At 36.1% G+C, this 20,557-nt stretch overlaps 1 protein-coding gene across 1 annotated transcript in view; it reads left to right on the forward strand.

Moving 5' to 3' along the window:
* Positions 1-924, forward strand: part of TMPRSS11D (transmembrane serine protease 11D) — a 69,674-nt gene extending 68,750 nt beyond the window's left edge. The window contains exon 10 of the mRNA XM_033425559.2: positions 364-924. Coding sequence (XP_033281450.1) covers positions 364-525 — 162 coding nt within the window. The 3' untranslated portion in view covers positions 526-924. The remainder of the gene's footprint in view (positions 1-363) is intronic.
* The last annotated feature ends 19,633 nt before the right edge of the window (positions 925-20,557 follow it).

The following is a 20,557-nucleotide window of genomic DNA, read 5'->3' on the forward strand; positions in this document are numbered from 1 at the left end:
ACCCACAGGATGTGGGAATGCAGGCAGTGAAAAACTAATCTAGCCCAAAGCTGGAAGCGGTGACAGTGGGGAGGAAAGGTGCAGGTGAGGGATGGCACCCTGAAGGAGGTGAGCCTGGAATGAGTAGCACACTGGTGGAGTCTGGAAAATATGCTTCTCATCTTCTCACAGTTGCTGAAGGAGCAACACGTGTACTTGGAAGATTTTGTTAATTTTTGCATGACTTGGTATTTAGTATTTCAACAGGAAATGTCAGACTAACTTTACTGTTATACTGGATGTGACTTCTACTGCCATAGAAGTAAACTCAATACTTTGGCATTGTTTTCACACTTAAATAATCAATCTTTCTGTTTCCTTCAGGGGGACTCTGGTGGCCCACTAGTACAAGAAGACGCACGGCAGCTCTGGTTCCTCGTGGGGATAGTAAGCTGGGGGTATCAGTGTGCTCTGCCAGATAAGCCAGGGGTGTATACTCTAGTGACAGCCTACCGTGAATGGATACACGAACAAGCTGGGATCTAGTGCAATAAATAACATCTCTGTTGCAGAGTCTGAATGCAGTTGTGCCTGTCTAAAATTCTAAAACTTTTCAGCTGCAAAAAGAAACAAAGTGCTCTATTTTAACATTCTGTTACATAAATACTAAAGATTAAATACTATTTAACTTTTAGCTGTTACTATGGGTTTTATATTTTCTCAAGAAAATTATATGAATGTTGCATAGTAATGTGCCGGGGGAACACTGTAAACTAGTTATAGAGGTAACAATTATACTATACTTGTGATAACATAAATGCTAGTAGTGAGAGAAACAGATACCCTGAGAGTGGAAACTAAAGGAAACTGGTAAGAGTTGGTTTGCAAAAAAAACCCAAAAAAGTTAAATAGCTTAATTTCAATAAAATTATCTTAATGAAGAAACTTTTCTCTCTCTCCTTCTTTCTCTTTCTCTTTCTCCCTCTCTCCTGCCCTCCCTCCCTTAAACACACACACACACACACACACACACACACACATGCACACACACACCAAAAGAACACAAATAAAATTTAACATTTAATGGCACAGCAATTTATACAGTCTGAATTATGATTGTTACTGAATTTTTACGGGATTCTAGCAGAGTTAAAGTTTGCTTATGCATGATCATCTATGTGTCAGAACTTCCTCATTCTAAAAGCTAACTTATGACACCTGGGTATCAGAACAACTACATGCATTGTGATGAAAACGTCTTGTATTTCCTCATGTAAAATTGTGAAGAGACCTACACTGAAATCACTTACTTTACAGAAGTTGAAAATTTAACCAACTCTGTGAAATGTATAAATAAATCATTGGTATACCTTACTTCAAATAAACTATTTTAAAATCATTTCTCTGCCTAAATATTTACGGAAGTTATGACTTACGAAGGACAATCCAAAACAATTTATTTAACTGGTTCTCAAACAATAGAACGGCCAACTAGATTCTGAAGGCTTGGCACTTTCTGCTGCCTTATAATCAAGCTCTGTAACTAAAGCAAGCGTCCAGCTTGAAACTCCCTGGTTGCACCCTGTGAGGACAATATTAAACTGGCCATTCACAGTAAGCCTCAGGGGAGTGTGTTTGTGTATGGGTGTGTTGGTGTGTTTGTAAGTGTGTGCATGTGCCTTCACATAATCATAAACATACTAGTTTATTTCTACACATTGAAAGCTATATAAAGGAACGTACTTATTTAGCAGAAAATAGAGCAAATTCAATTATTTATTGAAAATAAAATAGTAAATATTCATAGTTTTATGAAAAGATATTTGAACACCAGAAGAACACCTGTTTTAAGAGATTTTTTTAATGTTCTGATGAGATCTATCTTCTTGATAGCTAAGTAACTCCATGAAAGCAATTTTGAATATTTATGGAAGGCGTGGTGATTCATAAATCTTTTCAGTTCTTAAAAAAATCATTCTGGAAACTCTGGAAGAAACATTGTAGAACCTTAATTCAGTGCCAGGAAGAGTTATTAATACGAGGGAGAATCCTTTTCATCATAGAGAAAACACACAGATGAACCAATTTTTTTAAATGGCAAACAAAGTGAATATTTGATGTTGAAACTAAATACTCCTGAGTTTCAAATAGTCAACAGAGCTAATAAAAAGGGAATTATTCAAGAAAGTTTAGAGCAAGCAATTGACTGTTTCACTCCTGGGAAGTCTTAATTACAGAGTGTAGATCATTCATTTGGCAAATTTATTGAGCCCTATATATTTCAGGCTCTCTACTATACTACTCTCTACTATACACTAATAAAACTAAGATAAACAAGACGTAGTCCCTGCCTTTAAGACACTCAATATATTGTATGACAGAAATATAATATAACGGAGGCAATGATAAAGAGTAGGATATTTATTATAGGATAACAAAAAAAGGGGGTAGTTCTAGAAGACTCAGGGAAAATATCTTATAATAATATCAAAAGTGAGTCTTCCAGACCATCAATTTGCCATGAACAATACTAATTACTGTGTGGTTAGAGAGAAGGGAGCTAAGAACTCCTAAGGTTATTTATTTAAATATGTCACAAGCTCTAATTTATACAATTCAATTCCTATTTTCCTATTTGCTAAACATTAATTTTCAAACAGAGCCAAAATACAATTTTTTATGTCCACATAATCCAAATCTCAAAATCCAGTCCATTCTGCTTCTGATCAGTTTAATTAATCTCCTTCGGGGAAAACAGATCATCCCCACTTCCCTACATTTCTAGTGATTCATTTCTGTAAGAATCAGCTGTCTTTTGAAGGAACAGTTTTCTTATCATGAGAGATAATTAAGCAGAAGCTGGATAATAACCTGAAGAAATGTTTTAGAAGATTTCTGCAATGGGTCAGGCTTAAAAGCAGATTATTTCCATGGTGATTTCCAGACTAAGATTCTACCCATGATAAGCAAATAGTTTTGAGGGAGCATAACATCTGAGAAAAAGAAGAATTTCAGCATATTAGGATATCTGTTTGTTTAATCTGGTTCACAACCATGAAACAAATCATCAAGAGCAAAGAAATCAAACTGATCAAAATTCAAATTAAGCAGAAAACCATTCTGGAGAAAAAGAGAACTGAATGAAATGAGAAATTAATTCAAAAAGCAGACAGAGCTCAGGCATTTTCCTACCTCCAATCATACAACTTAGACTGAAATTACTTATGCAATAAAAATCTGTTGATATAGTATTAATAAAGGTTTTCTCCCTGCAAAATTCATCCATCTAACCATTCATTTTTTTACCCATTCATTTGTTTATCAATAGCTTTTGAGCACTGACAATTTGCCAGGCACTATTGTAGGCTAGCCAAGTCAACTTCAAGGAAAGAACAATAAAGGCAGAGGAAGAAGCAAGTGTAAAAGTCCTGAGGTGACTACAAGTTTGTGGGTTTGAGGAACAGTAAGAAGTCAATGCGGCTAGAGCAAAACTAATATAAGAGAGACTAGTGTTTGAAGAGGTTGAAGAAATAAGCGTGGGGGCCATCTAAAGAAGTTTTGATTTTATTCTAAATGTGGAGGCAAAATTCTGAAGGGAAATTATATGATCAATTTTCTATTTTCTAAAGATTAAACTGGTGAAACCAAAGTTAATCATCAGTTAGATCCATTAAACCTGTAACCTGCCTTCACTAATCAAGCTCCCTTTAATTGTTACTACAAAAACGTGCATGCCCTCCAAGTGGCATGTAACCTTAAACAATAAGATGTTTGCCCAAGTTGTGTCCAGTTCAAGCTCCAGCCAATTAAGACTGGTTGGGACCACTGACCCTCCAACTGCGCATGCCTGAATGACCACTTGGTGACTTTTTAATGTCAGAGGGCTAGGTGTTCTCGCACCCTCAGAACATGTCAACCCCACCATTTTCTGACCATGAGTTCTGTGAAGAAGCCTGTAGCTTAGTTACACTTGTGCAGCACCATGATTACCTCACCTTTTTCTTATTTCCAATCATCTTTCCCCATGCTCCCCACACCTCAGACCACCCTGCTTCTTTATCCCATAAATATCCCAAGCCTCTCCCTCCTCCCTTTGGGGAGGCCGATTTGAGATTTTGTTCTCCCATCTCCTCACTTGGCTGTCTCATGAATATGAAACAGTCCCCCTAAAGCTGAGTTCCTCTGCTGAGTTTATGATTAACCTCTCTATCCAAAACTTGTTCCCTTTTTTGCCCCATACCTATTCCCCCTCAAGATTGAGAAGTATCAAAGAAAACAGGGGATTGACACTGAGAAGGACCCTATGGGGTCCTCCTAGCACAAAAGTCTTACCATGTCCCCTTTGTTTCTTGCTCATAGGCCTTCCCTGATTTCCAAAGAGCAGATTCAAACAGTTACTAATTAGGGAGGTTAGGGAATACAGAAACAAAGAAAAGCAGCGAAGAGAAAACTGTGCAGTGATAAAGTAGAATACTAGTTCCTCCTCAAAGTATATACACAACAATCTGATACTTTTCTTTGAGTTCCTTGACAGGAACTAAAGCCCTCACCCAGGTGGAGGTTGGTAACTTCAGGCTGAGCATAAGCACATTGACCCCAGACCACTTAGAACCAGAAGGCTGATGACTGAGATTCATGGACCACCACCCTGCTACCTCACCACCAACCAATCATGCATCCTGCAGCCCTCCCCCTAAGTTTGTCTTTAAAAATTCTTCCCAGAGCTTCCCTGGTGGTGCAGTGGTTGAGAATCTGCCTGCTAATGCAGGGGACGTGGGTTCGAGCCCTGGTCTGGGAGGATCCCACATGCCGTGGAGCAACTAGGCCCATGAGCCACAACTACTGAGCCTGCGTGTCTGGAGCCTGTGCTCCACAACAAGAGAGGCCGCGATAGTGAGAGGCCCACGCACCACGATGAAGAGTGGCCCCCGCTTGCCACAACTAGAGAAAGCCCTCGCACAGAAACAAAGATGCAGCCCAGCAAAAATAAATAAACTTTAGAAAAAAATTCTTCCCAGAAGACTATTGGGGAATTTGGGTGTTTGGGGCATGAGCCTCCCATACTCCTTGCTTGGCCCTTGCAATAAACCTTTCTCTGCCTCAAATTCCAATGTGTCAGCTTGTTTGGTCTCACTGTGCATCAGGCACACAAACTTGAGTTCAACAACAAATACACCCTTTCTCTGCTGCAACCCTCTGCAGTCTCAACGTTTGACTTGCTGTGCATCAGGCAAATGAACTTGGTTTGGTAACACTGGCTACCCTAAAGAGAAAGAGCTACAAGAGGACAAAAGAAGGGAGATGAGTCAGAAGACTAATGCAGTAATCCAGGGAAAAGATGGGACTGACTTGGATTAAGGAGCTAACAAGATGGTGAAGATGGTGACAAATAGTGGAATTCAGAAAATATTTGTAGGGAGAAACAATAGGAATTTCTAATAGACTAGATTTAGGGACTGAGGGAAAGGAAGAGATCTAGGTTGACTCAAATTTTGGGCCTGAACCACTGAGATAGGAAATTTGGGAGGAGCAAGTTTGGGGTGTGGAGAAACTATAACAGTTTCTTTCTGAATCTGTTACGTTTGAAATTTGCAAGCAATAAGGTGAGGTAAACAACTATGAACGCACATCTGTAGCTCAGGGGAGGGATTGAGACCTGAAATATCTATCTGATGGCATTTACAATTTCAGGGAAGTAGGAGACAAAAGCCATATTGGATGACTAGAAGAGGGAGTGGGAAATGTAGCTTTTAGAAAATATAAGGAAATATCTTAATGATCAAGATATATTTTGATATCTAAAGAAGATGAAAGAGTGATTTTAGTATCAGAACAAAACGGGATTTAAAGGAAAGTTAAATTTGATTTTATTAAAATTAAGAACTTTCTATTCAAAAGACACTATTAAAGAATAAAAAGGTAAAATGAGAGTGAGAAGATATTTGCAATACACATGACAAATACCTTGTATCTAGAATATGTAGGGAATGTGTACAGATCAAAAGGAAAAAGATAACTCAATAGAAAAATGGACAAATGATTGGAACAGGCATATCAGAACAAAAGAGAAATTTAAATGGCCAATAAATGTAAGACAAGGGGCTCAAGCTTATTAGAAATAAGGAAATGTAAAATAAAGCCACTGTAATATATCACAACTACACACTTACCAATGGATAAAAATGGAAAGTCTGAGGATATCAAGCACTGGTAAGGATGGAGGAGTGTAAATTGCTTTAACTTGGGAAAAAAAATTGGCATTATCAAATAAAGGATATCATATGCATATCCTATGATCTAGCAATTCTACTCCAAAGTGAATACTCTAGAAATGGGTGCACATGTGCAGGAATATTCAAAGCAGCATTATTCTTCATAGCCAAACAGTGGAACAACCAAATGTCCATCAACAATAAAATGAATAAATAAATCTTGTTATATTCATACAATGGAATACAATACAGCAACGAAAATGAATGGACTAGAGTCACACCTAACAACAAGGCTGAACTTTAAAAAACACAAAGTTAAACAAAAGAAGCCAGTCACTAAAGAATGCATACTATACTATTTGTTTAAAGGTCTACATTGTTTAGGAATTCATTCTTACTCATTAAAAGCTATTTTTTTAAAAAAGCAAGTAATTTATTACCAAAAAATACAAGACAATATTTACCTTTAGAGGAGAAGGGTGGAATTGTAATCACAAAGGGAAAGGCTGGTTTGTTAGTAAACTTCAATGGATATATGCTTTATAGCAAGCCATTAAGTTGTACGTTTATGTTTTACATGCTTTCCCAAATGTGTATTGTTTCTCACATCTCTGATGCAGAACATCTGTGGGCATTCCAAACATGGTGAGGGGAAGCAATCTATAATTCTCAGGTCATTCAGGAAAGAATCTTTGAAGGAAATATATGAAACTCTTTTTTTAAGGTATATATCATGACAGCAGAAAAAAAGCATTTTCTTTCTGTTCATGATCCACACTAATCTTTTAAAACTTGTTTTTATTTGAATTTTAAAGATCTAGCAGGATCACCTATTAGTGTTAACATTGTTACTATACTTAAACATTTCTAATGTGCATGGTACTATTCAAATATTCGATTCTATTTCTTCCACAATTAGTTAATTTTCCTAAACTATAAGTTTTTGAGGGTAAAATAAAAAGATACATAAAATCCCATTTTTCAACAAGAGGCCAGATCAAATGATTCAGAGTTAAATTATTCATGTTAAATGATTCAGGTTAAATAATTGTACTTGAAATAATAAAAATGGTTTAATAAAAGGTTGTGCGTTTTGTTTGTTTGTAAACAGAAGATTTCTTGAACATTTCAAACAGCTTGTACTAATACACCCCTTCCTTAAAATCTCACCGAACTCCTTATTATAATAAAAATGTTCTTCTGTTGTGGGCCTTAACTCTTATAAGAGTGGACAATCCCAGCGACTTGATACATCCTCTGAACTCCCCCTAACCACTGCCTCCAATAAAACTCCCTTGATGGAAGGAAAGAAAACTAAAGCTTCCATACATATCAATGCAATGAAAGCAGATGCTGAGAGGAAAGGTACAAAAGGTACTGGTAAAATCTTCTGGGTTTCAAGTGAGTCAGCCAGAAGTAGTGTTCTATTACAGTTTTTAAACTACTGTAGCTTTTTCTGAATTTTTAAACTTCCTTTCTAGTTCTAATGCTGTCCTAACTCAACACCTCTCATACTCATATGGGCCACTTGAAAAAAACCCTGCTTTTTGCTCCTTTTGTGATGATTTTATGCATCCTCACAGGGTAATTTCACTGACATTTTGTCGTCCTGAACAGGCTTAGGATGCAACCTTGTTTCTTTTCAACCTTAAATATATCACCTTCTCTCTACTTTTCACAGAGCAATTTTATGAGAAAGATATAAATTTGAATGAACTGTCAAAATCATAAGCAATAAAAATAGGATTATAAAGAACTCATCAACACTAGCTCCAAAGATGTTTATACCACACACTTGGACGAATTAAAAAAATAAAACACTTTAAAATTATCCTACAGATGTTAAGGTCTATATAATTATATTATTCTGGTTCAAAAAATCTCCATTTGGTTTGTAGCACTTATCAGAACAAGAAAACTTTCTTCTTCTAAAACTCTGAAGATTTTTACAATCCCTTCTCTAGAACTTTTCTCTATAGAAGACTTGTCAAGCATGTCTTATATAAATCTACTGTAACTTCATTATTTTTCCAAACCTGGCTCAGGAAACATCAATTGCAAAATGAAATGCCCTTAACTTTAGGGTAACACTTACCCATGGTGTCGCCGGCAAAGCCCACTGGGGTCCCTGGGAAAAATTCGATGGAACCTAGGTGATAAGGTCTACTTTCTTTTGTGCTTAGTCTAGTTTCACTTGTCTATAGAAGCTGCGTGCAGAAGTCTTGCACCTAACACGCTGGGTTAGCACTCCCAGCATAGAAACGCCGTGCCGTACACTTCGGCGGCTGTACGCAGAAGCACCACACACAACACGCCAGTCCAAGATGGCGGCAGAGGTCTGTGTTTATAGCGGCTGCGCCCGCCCGGCACTGTGATCTGGGCGTGAGCAGCACAGCTCCGCCCACCTCGCGAGAACTGCGCCCACCTGAGAGAACTCTGCCAGCTTATGAGAATCCTATAAAGCAGCCCTGATGCCGGCCTGTCAGGGAGAACCGTTTACTCTAGAGCTGGAGCTCGAAACTCTCTGTTCTTGGATCCTAGAATAGCGCTTTCCTTTGCTTCTGAACCAAACTCCGTCTCATTATGTTGGTAAGACATCGGTCAGGAGGACCCTTGTTGGGGCCTGACTCCAAAGGGTCAGTAGCAATGGCGTGAGATTGAAACGAAGACTTCCTTTCTAGATACCCAGATGTAAGTGTGACTTTCATTTCTCTGTAGGTTCATATAATCTGTTAGATAAATGCCAGCTTAGAGATATAATTGTAGGGCTCAACTCAAGGCAAATTTTAAGGAAATTAGAATAACTCTTGCAGAGAAGGACCCCTCTAATTAGAGGGATTCTTCTACCCTGACTCAAAAATAAGATTTTTTTTATTATACTCTTCTAAAATACGTTCTTAAATTTTAAAACTAAAATTGAAAATTTTTAAATAATAATTTAAAATTGGACCAAATAAACAGGCTCATAAATGAGACAAAGAAAAAGGAGGAATAAGAGATAGAGGGCCTATAGTCTATGACAATATTCTCCAGGATAATGTTTGCCTCAAGCAGACTTGATATCCAACACTTAAAATATTTACTAATATGTGAGTATATATTTCAAATTACATACATATGGAAAAGTTTAATAGGATCCTACATTTTGACATATTGGATTTTAATTGTTCAAATAAGTTTTTAACATTTAAGAAAGCAAGATGTGTGTGTGTATATTTACAGGTTAGGTTTCTTATAGAACTCAATAATAGGGAATGATATAATCATTGGGACTGAGGAAACAAAAATATATAGCAATTAACCTTATGACCAGTTTATGTCACAGGTTTCTCATGAGATTTACACAATCACACAGCAGATGTACACAGACTTTCCACAAAATTCTTTTCAATAGACTCTCAACCACTGAGCCACCAGGGAAGCCCCAAGTACTTTTTAAAGGTTGAAATATCTTTATGTTTTATCCTTTGTGATTTTTCAAACTTTCCCTTCATTAAATGTCTGTTTGAAAACTAGACAGAGAAGTGCATAACATGTATTTTATACTTATTTTTAAAAGAGATCCAGTTTAAAGCAGAAACTAACACACCATTGTAAAGCAATTATACTCCAATAAAGATGTTTTTTTTAAAAAAAAGAGAGAGATCCATTTTAAAATTTCACCTGAAATGTTAAAAATGGCTATACATGGGGGCTTCCCTGGTGGCGCAGTGGTTGAGAGTCCGCCTGCCAATGCAGGGGACACGGGTTCGTGCCCCGGTCCGGGAAGATCCCACATGCCGTGGAGGGGCTGGGCCCGTGAGCCATGGCCGCTGAGCCTGCGCGTCTGGAGCCTGTGCTCTGCAACGGGAGAGGCCACAACAGTGAGAGGCCCGCGTACTCCAAAAAAAACAAAAAATGGCTATACATGAATAAGTCATAATTTTTTTTAATATACACTTTACAGGAATGTATTGTGTAAACGTTATAATAATGGAAAAGAATGAAAAGCTTTAAAAAAAAATCAGTGACTGGTAATAATATCAATTTTCACTTTCTCATATTCTCTTCCAGTTCTCATCCAAATATATGTATAATTTTACATTTTGGTTCCCAAACTGGCCCCTGTACACAGAAGGAAAGGACAGACTGAAGCAAGAGGCAGACCACCTCAGACTGGTAGGTGGCAATTTTAGTAAACAAGAGAACTCACACTCCAGGCTTGTCTTGGGTGGCCACAAGAAGAGCAAATCTCCACTCCTGTCCACCAAAATCTTTAAAGTTTACAGTATTTAGAGGCCTTAACTGAGCTCAGTCACATATACAGTCCAGATGATCTCAGCAACACATTGCTCTCTCAAGGCTGCGTCCTTGAAAATGGCTCCCACTATGGGAATAGTGGGAAGAACATACATCCCAAGGACAGGAGAGGGGCGAGGAGCCTCCAGTTGCCCAGGTCCAGCTTGTGAGTCAGCTGGCAGTCATGTCCTTTCCATGACCTCCTCCAACAATACAGAACAATTTTGTATTCTGCCTTATTCACTTTATATTTTATCTTTAACATTAGTTTATGCTGTTTCATGATAATTATCAAAAGGTTTTAGGTTTTCACTTACTTTATATGTCAATGTGTCCATTAATATTTACTTAAAAATTAGTTTTTAAATAATTCTCATCTAAATCCAATGATTGATTAGTTGATTTTTAATGATAGCTTTTAAAGTGGACACTTAGATTTGTAATAATAAAAAAAGAGATACTTTTTGAAAGTGTTCTAGTGTACATCATCACAAATGTTAGATATATAGAGAAGACACTTTCAAACACATAAAATTATGGCATTTAAAAAGAAACTTAGAGTTGTAACTTCCATATAGCCCCTTTCTATGGAATCTTTCTTATATATAATTTTTTAAAGCTATGACCCTATGTTTTTCCTTGATACTCATTGCTTAAAAACTAATGCTTTTATGAAAACCCCCATTTTTTGCTTTTTAAAAAATTTTTAGTGAAGTATAGCTGCTGTACAATATTATATAAGTTACAGGTGTACAATATAGTGATTCACAATTTTTTAATTAATTTTTATTGGAGTATGGTTGCTTTACATATTCACAATTTTTAAAAAGGTTATACTCCATTTATAGTTACTATAAAATATTGGCTATATTTTCTGTGTTGTACAATATATCCTTGCAGCTTATTTTACACATAATAGTTTTTACCCCTGAATTGCCCCTCCCCCCTTTCCTCTCCTCGTTGGTAACCACTAGTTTGTTCTCTAATCTGTGAGTCTAATTCTTTTTTGTTATATCCACTAGTGTTTTTTTGTTTGTTTTTTTTTTTTTTTTTTTTTTGGCGGTACGCGGGCCTCTCACTGTTGTGGCCTCTCCTGTTGCGGAGCACAGGCTCCGGACGCGCAGGCTCAGTGGCTCTGGCTCACGGACCTAGCCGCTCCGCGGCATGTGGGATCTTCCCGGACCAGGACACGAACCCGTGTCCCCTGCATCGGCAGGCGGACTCTCAACCACTGTGCCACCAGGGAAGCCCTGTTGTATTTTTTATATTCCACATGTAGGTGATATCATACAGTATTTATCTTTCCCTGTCTGACTTATTTCACTTAGCATAATACCCTCCAAATCCATCCATGTTGTTGCAAATGGCAAAATTTCATTCTTTTTTACGGCTGAGTAGTGTTCCATTGTATACACATACCACATCTTCTTTATCCATGCATCTGTTGATGGATACTTAGGTTGCTTCCGTATCTTGACAGTTGTAAATAATGCTACTATGAACATTGGGGTGCATGAATCTTTTCAAATTAGTGTGAAAACCCCTTTTAGTATAACTTAAAATCTGCCTTTTAAAGCTCATACTCAAACGTGCTTCTTTAGCTGGTATGATATTTTCTTGCCATAAACTCAAGTATACCCCCCAGAAAAGTAATTTTCTTAATTATTTCTCTTTCAAACTCCCATTCTGCCTAATGACTGCAGCTGTACACTCTATTTTTGGTAGATTTAGCCAATTCAGGCTTTTCTTAGGCAGTCTGGGGTTTTCTCAAGTGAGTTACCATACTCCTCCCTGTTCTCTAAGTTCCAGGTGACTCAGCTTACATAGTATCAAAGCACTGGGTTGAGGGGGCTGATCTACAGTCATAATCTGTCCAGACTGTCACCTCACTGGCGCAATCTACAGGTCAGTCAGCTTTCTCACACGTTCATTTCTACACAGTGCTTAGAAGCATAGAATAAATAGACTATTATCCCCCACTCTTCTCAGTCACCATCACACTCATCAAGCCTACCTCAGGATCTCACTGCCTCAATACACTGTGAAGTCTCTCTATTCAAGGGCTTAAGCACCATGATGGCACAAAGAACTCAGGAAGGTGCAAGATCCCATGACTTTATGAACTTCAAATGATTAAGCAGTATATTTTGAGAAGCTCACATGGAAAAAGTAGGGACTGACCTAATCTTAAAGGATGAATAGATTTACATAGACAAGTGAGTAAGAAGAGCATACTAGATATTTTGAAGAAAAGTACAAAAGCCTAGCCTAGAATGCTCAAATAAATACAATTAAAGTAGAAATTGTTAAAGAATGCAAATGTTTCTGATCCAGGTCCTATTAATAATTGATACGAGAACCACCGTTATGGTTTTTCATTCTGATACAAATATCATTACTCTGATGACCTTTACCTTTACATGTTTGGGAGGAAAAAAAGAGGGGAAGCACAGTTTAGAACAATGATTCTACTTGACCGTATAAGTTTGAATCTCTTTAACAAAGACTGTTACCCAAGGAAGCCTTCTCTCCCAGCATAACTGGATTTTCCCTTACTACGGGTCCCTGGCCTCTGGCAAATTCATTTTCTTCCAAGTGGCTAAACATTAGAATGTGTCAAATCTAGTCTCCACAGCACTATCTAAACTTGCTGCTAAGAACAAGAATGCTATCTAAAAATTTGAAAAATTACTGGTTAAACCCATGTATACTTTTAATAAAAAATCAACACCCTTTGGGTTTCAGGGAATGAAAAATTCTTTAATGAGTGCTAGTATTAGGGTAGCAGTAAAAATTTCAGGGAGGAATTCAGAAAGGATGAGATGAGTCAAAGGAGACAAGTGTTATGTGTTGGAGAGCATTCAGATTCTGGTGGAGGGTGAGAACTTGGAGAGCCATTGGTCTTCCACCAAAAAGCAATAAAGAAACTGCCACACTCTAGGGAATAAGAAGGGCAGCTGCTCTCTTTAGATTCACAAAATGCAAAACTAAATAAAGGCTGACTGTCCTTCTCAAACCACATAAACATTGTTTCCTCAGTCACAACAACTGAGAGTTTTAACCTGGGTCATATGATTATTATTTATGGAACAGCATATATACAGCTCATGTTTTACTAATGTACAAATAGGAAATTCTCAGAAAGTACTTTGAAGATGAAAAGTTGTATGAGTGCTAAGTATTATCATTACACCATTATCATAAAACACATAAAAGTCACAGTATCTTGTAAGCTAAATGGGTGGAGAATGACTGTGCTGCACAGCACTCGGGGAGATGATGGCAAAGGGACAACCTCTGTGGAGAGAGCAGGCATGGACACCACCACAGAACAGGTGGGCTTAATGGGCTGGGCAGCAGGAGGGCTTGCCCTTGCTCCTCAGGGAAATTTTCTGAAGGGACCAAATTCATTGAAGTAGCTTCATTTGTATTTTATAGTCTCAAAAAATGAACTTTATATGGAAGAAGGAACAATGTATATTCTAAATAAAAGAAAAATAAAAATGATTGATAAAATTTAATCATTAGAGTCTGTTTTGCTTGTTAGTTTTTGTGAGAAATATTTCCATCACAATTAAAACATTCATGAGAAGTATATGTATAAATTGCTGAAATTTCTGAAGTAAAATTGGGGCATTCTACTTTTTAAAAGATAATTTCACTTTGAAAATTGAAAGAACACAAGATAGTTATATGTATCTATTCTTGATGTGTGTTGATACAGAGACATTAATATTTATGTTTATAATATGCTATTTTACCTATAGGAAGTGGTACATAAAAGTTTAGGTGTTAATGTTAATCATTGAAACATCACAGTGCTTCACTGCTATACATTTTTACTGGTGTGATTTAATATTTCAGTTGGAAACAAGAACAAAAAAAATTTATTTCTTTCCATTAGCAGTGCCACATGCTTAGATAGCAACTGGCCCGAAAGTTAAAGAAATGTGCTGACTGGTTCCATGGCACACAGATGGACAAATAATTTTTGACTCTTAAGCTAATCAAATTAGCACACAAAGATAAATGTTCACGTACAAATTATGGTCCTTCCTGTCACTCCAAAATGCACACCTTGATAGACACATTGGGCCTGACCCATGTTTTTAACAATTTTTAAACAACTTTTCTGGTTTTGATCTTGCCAACATCTAGATTCTAGGTGAACAGTTTAATATTGGGCAGAATATAACTTATTCAATAATCAGTCACTTTATACATTCACATAAATATTTAACTATAAGAGTACCCCTGAAATCTTTTCCATTAAATGGTGACTGTTAATCCCTATGATTTAATTAACAAAAATTCTAGTAAAAAATGTTTGGCCTTGTCTCTAATTAATGTGTTTTATTTCCACGTCAACTTGCTCAGTTCGTTAGGCTTCATAAATGATATATGAGAAATAATATATAGACAGACCCTGATTTCATACATTCAAGGAAATAATTTTTATGTAAAACTCATCAGCAAGCCACACTTTCTAAAACTGCTAAATCAATCTCAATATCATTATTACACCTTACCATTATTACATTACCTTTATCACACCTGAATGGCTTCAAGATACACTTGGTGAATAAATAAAACTTTGGAAAATTAAGGCATGTTGCAGAAATAAAAACAGGTTTTTCTATTCCTCATGTCAACTCCCACCTAAGACCCAATTTCTGTTGAATAAGTAGTCTATTTTTCAACTGACAATCACATAATAACACTTTGAGAAAGTGGAATTTAAATGTCTCACATTGTTCTTAGAGAATAAAGAATCTGGATATTTACAAAGTTTAATTTTTCTTTTCAATTTAGGGATACACACACACACACACACACACACACACACACACACAGCACTCACACAGAGGATAACTACTTTCCAAATCAATAAAATCCTTTGTAAGTAGGAAGAACATCTGCATCTTTGAAAACTCAGGTGAGAATGACAGAAATACACACTTAGTTCATTTGCCTTTAGAATTAAGTTTTATTCACTAACCATAATTTTGCATTTGTGAATCAAGATAGTTAAGTCACTGTAGTGATCTTAGATTTTGGCTGTAAGCTAAGTAAGAGTTGCAAGTTAGAGTGCCCTATATGATTTACTTTTCCTTCAGGAGACCAGGAAAGAATCCTAATCCAAATTCAAACCCTAACCCTAAATATGCTGCTGATAACCAAAGGAGAAATCTCTACCTAGAATGTTTGTCTTCCCTAGATTTGAAAGGTTCTAAAGAGAAAATATTGTCCTACAATTTCCACTTTTTTTAAATAAGGAAACAGGAATGGGTGATTTGCAAAATCCCTGCCATCTCCAAAGGGCCATGCATCTCTCATTTTAGGAAATTTACACTGAAGAGAAGTTTGAAGTCAAACAATCTCCCTAGTAAACAAGTTGTTGTTTACAAGAATCACTTTTTTGTCACCTTATAGACAAATAAGGAGAAACAATAAATTAAATGTATCTGAATCTATAGGTTAAACTGTTGTAAAATTGACAATATAAATTTTTTTGATCTACAAAAGCAGCATCTTTATATAGCTCAATCTGTTAGAAAAACACAGTTGAGATAAATAGAAAATATACTCCAAGTATTTGCCACATCAAATTTCACACTCCATTTATCACATTTTCATTGAAGTTTATTCCATGGCAAGCTGTATTGAAGAAAACATAGAGATATATACCTTTGGGTATGGAAGAGGTTGCTTTAGTATAATATACTAATCTACAAGAATTTAAGTTATGAGGGTTTTACCATATCATTTAGTCTTTTCTTTTTCCAAAAACTTTATATTATACACTGTTCTAGATTCAGTAAGTGAATTGGTCCAATTGAAAAGTGTTTTCCTCTAAACTTTTACATAGTGAGGTGTCCTTTAGGGTTTTTTATTTTATTATAGATCAAAAGAGTTCATGAACATCATACTTCCATGGAAATATTGAGATATTAATTTTTATGTGCAGGATGCAAACATAACTTTGACAAACAATATTTAAATAGTCAAAGTCAGTTTTCTTTTTAAGTAAAAGGAAATTTCTAAAAAGCTTAAGATTTGGAAATGTATCTGCTCTGGGGATCTAGTAAATATTTCTTCAGGGAATATTACCTTTCAGGGAATGACTGTTAACTAAAAACTAAATTTTCTGATAGATATTTGACTCTGTTTGCAAATAAAATCAAACTAACATTAAGTGTTTTTAAACCAATCAACATTTAGCATAGTCATTTCAGTGAAATGTTGATATATATATCAGATACATTTTTCACACACACAAACATACAAGCATACCTGGAATATTGTATGTATGGGTATATACTATATAAAATATATAATATAAATAAAATATGTATATTATGTTAGTAATATAAATATGAAATATTTATATTAATATATATAAACCAAACATAAAATACAAAAATATGTTATGGACTGAACTGTGTCCCCTCAAAATTCATATATTGAAGTCCTGACCTAATACCTCAAAATGTGTATTTGGAGATAGGGTCTCCAAAGACACCTTAGGTTATGAGGAGGTCATTAGGTGGGCCCTAATCCAATGTAACTTGTGTCTTTATAAGAAGAGGAAACTAGGACACAGACATGTATAAAGAGAAGACTATGTATAGACATAAGGAGAAAAATTCATCTATAAGCCAAAGAGAGAGGCCTCAGAAGAAACCAAATCTGCTGAAACCTTGATCTCAGACTTCTAGCCTCCAGATGACTTCTGAAGGCTGTTTTGATTAAAGCATTAAAAAGGCAGACTTGAGTCCTAAAATACTCATAGTTACTTTAAAGCTAAATAGCCTAAATATACCAGTAAAAGACATATATTAACAGAATGGATTGAAAAACATAATCCAGTCATATGTTGTCTACAAGAAACTCACTTCAAATATAACAATATAGGCAGATTAACTGTAAAAGAATGGCAAAAAGGCCTATCATGTAATATTATTTAAAACATTACTCAAAGGAAAGCAGGAGTGGCTAAATTAATATCAGATAAAGAAGTAGACTTCAGAGCAAAGAAAATTACCAGAATGGGACATTGTATAATGATAAAAGAGTCAATCAACCAAGACGACATACCAACCCTAAAAGTGTATGTACCAAACAGAGAAGCAAAATATGTGAAGAAAAGAAACTGAAAGGAGAAATTCAAAAGTCAAAATTACAGTTGTAGACTTCAACACCTCTCTCTCAATTGTTGAATATCTATGCAGAAAAACAAGATATAGAATAAACAATGCCAACATCAACAGGAGCTAGTCGACATTCATAGAAAACTCCAACAACAGCAGGACACATTCTTTTTAAGGACCTATAGAACATATGCCAAGATATATTCAGTGCCATAAAACAAACCTCAACAAATTTAAAAGAATTTAAAAATCATATATAGCGTGTCTTTCAACCACAGTGGAGTTCAACTAGAAGTCAATAAGGAAAAGGAGTATCTCAAAACACTTGGAAACTCAACAACACATTTCTAAGTAATCCAGAACTCGAAGAGAAATTCTAAAAGGGTGTTTTAAAAATACATGGAATGAAAATGAAAATAAAACACATGAAATTTGTACGACACAGCTAAAACAGTGGTGAGATGGAAATTTATAGCATTAAAAGCATGCATTAGAAAAGAGAAAAAGTCTCAAATCAATAATTTAGGCTCCCAGGGAGCTTCCCTGGTGATGTATTGTTTAACAATCCACCTGCCAATGCAGGGGACGTGGGTCTGAGCCCTTGTCCAGGAAGATCCCACATGCCACGGAGCAACTAAGCCCGTGCACCACAACTACTGAGCCTGCGCTCTAGAGCCCACGAGCCACAACTACTGAGCCCACATGCTGCAGCTACTGAAGCCTGCACACCTAGAGCCCGTGCTTCACAAGAGAAGCCACTGCAATGAGAAGCCCACACACCGCAACTAAGAGTAGCCCCCACTCCCCGCAACTAGAGAAAGCCCGTGTGCAGCAATGAAGACCCAACGCAGCCAAAAATAAACAAAATAAATAAATTTTTTATAATAATAATTTAAGTTCCCACTGCAAGAACTTAGAAAAAGAAGAGTAAAGGAAACCCAAAGCAAGCAGAAAGATGGAAATAACAAAGATAAGCACAGAAATTAATGAGATGAAAAAAGAAAACAATGGTTCTTAGAAAAAAATCAATAAAATTAGCAAATCTCTGGAAAACTGACAAAGGAAAAGAAGAAAAAACACAAATTACCAATATCAGGAATGAAACGGGATATAGGTACATGTAGACATCAAAAGGATAAGGGAATACTACCAACAACTCTACACACATAAATTTGACAATTTAGACAAAATGGACCAATTCTTTGAAAAACACAAACTATCCCAACTCAAACAATATGAAATAAATCATTGGAATAGACTCATAGTTATTAAGGAAATTGAAATTGCAATTTAAAAACACACACACACACAAAATCCAGTGAGGTTTATGCCAGAGGTGCAAGGCTGGTTCAATATTTTTTTTAAAAGCAATATAATCCACCATATTAACAAACTAAAGTAGAAACGTTACATATCATTGGATGTAAAAAGGTATTTGACAAGATTCAACACTGTTTCATGACAAAAACTCTAGGGAAAATAGGAATAGAGAGAAACTCTCAACTTGAAAAAAAATCTACAAAAAACTTAAAATAATGGTGAAAGACTAAATGCTGTCCCACTAATATCAGGCACAAGACAAAAATGTCCACTCTCATGACTCTTTTTTTTTATTTTTGCAGTACACGGGCCTCTCACTGCTGTGGCCTCTCCCGTTGCGGAGCACAGGCTCCGGACGCACAGCCTCAGCAGCCGTGGCTTACGGGCCCAGCCACTCCGTGGCATGTGGGATCTTCCCGGACCGGGAGCATGAACCCGTGTCCCCTGCATCGGCAGGCGGACTCTCAACCACTGCGCCACCAGGGAAGCCCATGACTCTTATTTAACATAGTGATGAAGTTCTGGTCAGAGCAATCAGATAAGTAAAGAAAATTAAAAGCTTACAGATTGGATAGTAAGAAATAAAACTGAGCCTATTTGCCAATAGGACCAATAGGACATGATTGTCTACATAGAAAATCCCAAGGAATCTGAAAAAAAATAAAAGGCTACTTCCTAGAACTAAAAAGTGAGCCCAACAAGTCACAGGATGCAAGATAAACTGCAAAAATTAATCGTATTTCTATATAATAGCAATGAACAATGGACTTCTAAATCAAAACATAATACTATTTACAATTGCTTAAAAAAAAGAGCGAGAGAAAGAACTTAAGTGTAAATCTAACAAAATATTTATAGGATTTGTATGCTTAAAACTGCACAACACTGATGAAAGAAATCAAAGATGAGCTAATTAAATGGAAAGACATGCTATGTGGATTAGAAGACTCAGCATAGTAAAGATGTTAATTATCTCCAATTGATACAGTGTTTTACAGCAAAGCCTATCAAAATCAAAGCAAGATTTTTATTTAGATATACACAAGATTATCTAAAGTTTATGTGGAAAAGCAAAGAAACTAGAAAGCTAAAAAAATTTTCACAAAGAAGATAGTGTGGGAGGAATAGTTCTACCTGATTTTAAGACTTACTATATAACTACAGTAATGGAGATTGTGTGGTATTGGAGGAAAAAAAGACACATAGATCAATGGAACAGAAGAGAACTCAGAAATAGACCCATATAAATATGCCCAACTGATTTTTTGACCAGAATACAAAAGCAATACAATGGAGGAAAGATAGACTTTTCAGCAAATGGGGCTGGAGCAACTAGCAATCCGAAGGAACAAATTAACCTCAAACTAAGTTTCTTACCTCATGTAAAAATTAATTCTAAATGGATCATAGCATAAAATGTACAAAATTTTTATGAAAAAATATAAGACAATCTAGGTCAAGGCAGACTTCTTAGATTTGACACCAAAAGTGTCGTCCATGAGAGAAAAATTTGAGAAATTCGCCTTCATCAAAATTAAAAACTTTTGCTTTGTGAAAAGACTGTTAGGAAGGTGAAAAGACAAGCTACAAACTGGGGGGAAATTATTTGCAAAACAC

The sequence above is a fragment of the Orcinus orca genome, chromosome 4 (assembly GCF_937001465.1).
Source record: "Orcinus orca chromosome 4, mOrcOrc1.1, whole genome shotgun sequence".
Classification (NCBI taxonomy): Eukaryota; Metazoa; Chordata; class Mammalia; order Artiodactyla; family Delphinidae; genus Orcinus; species Orcinus orca.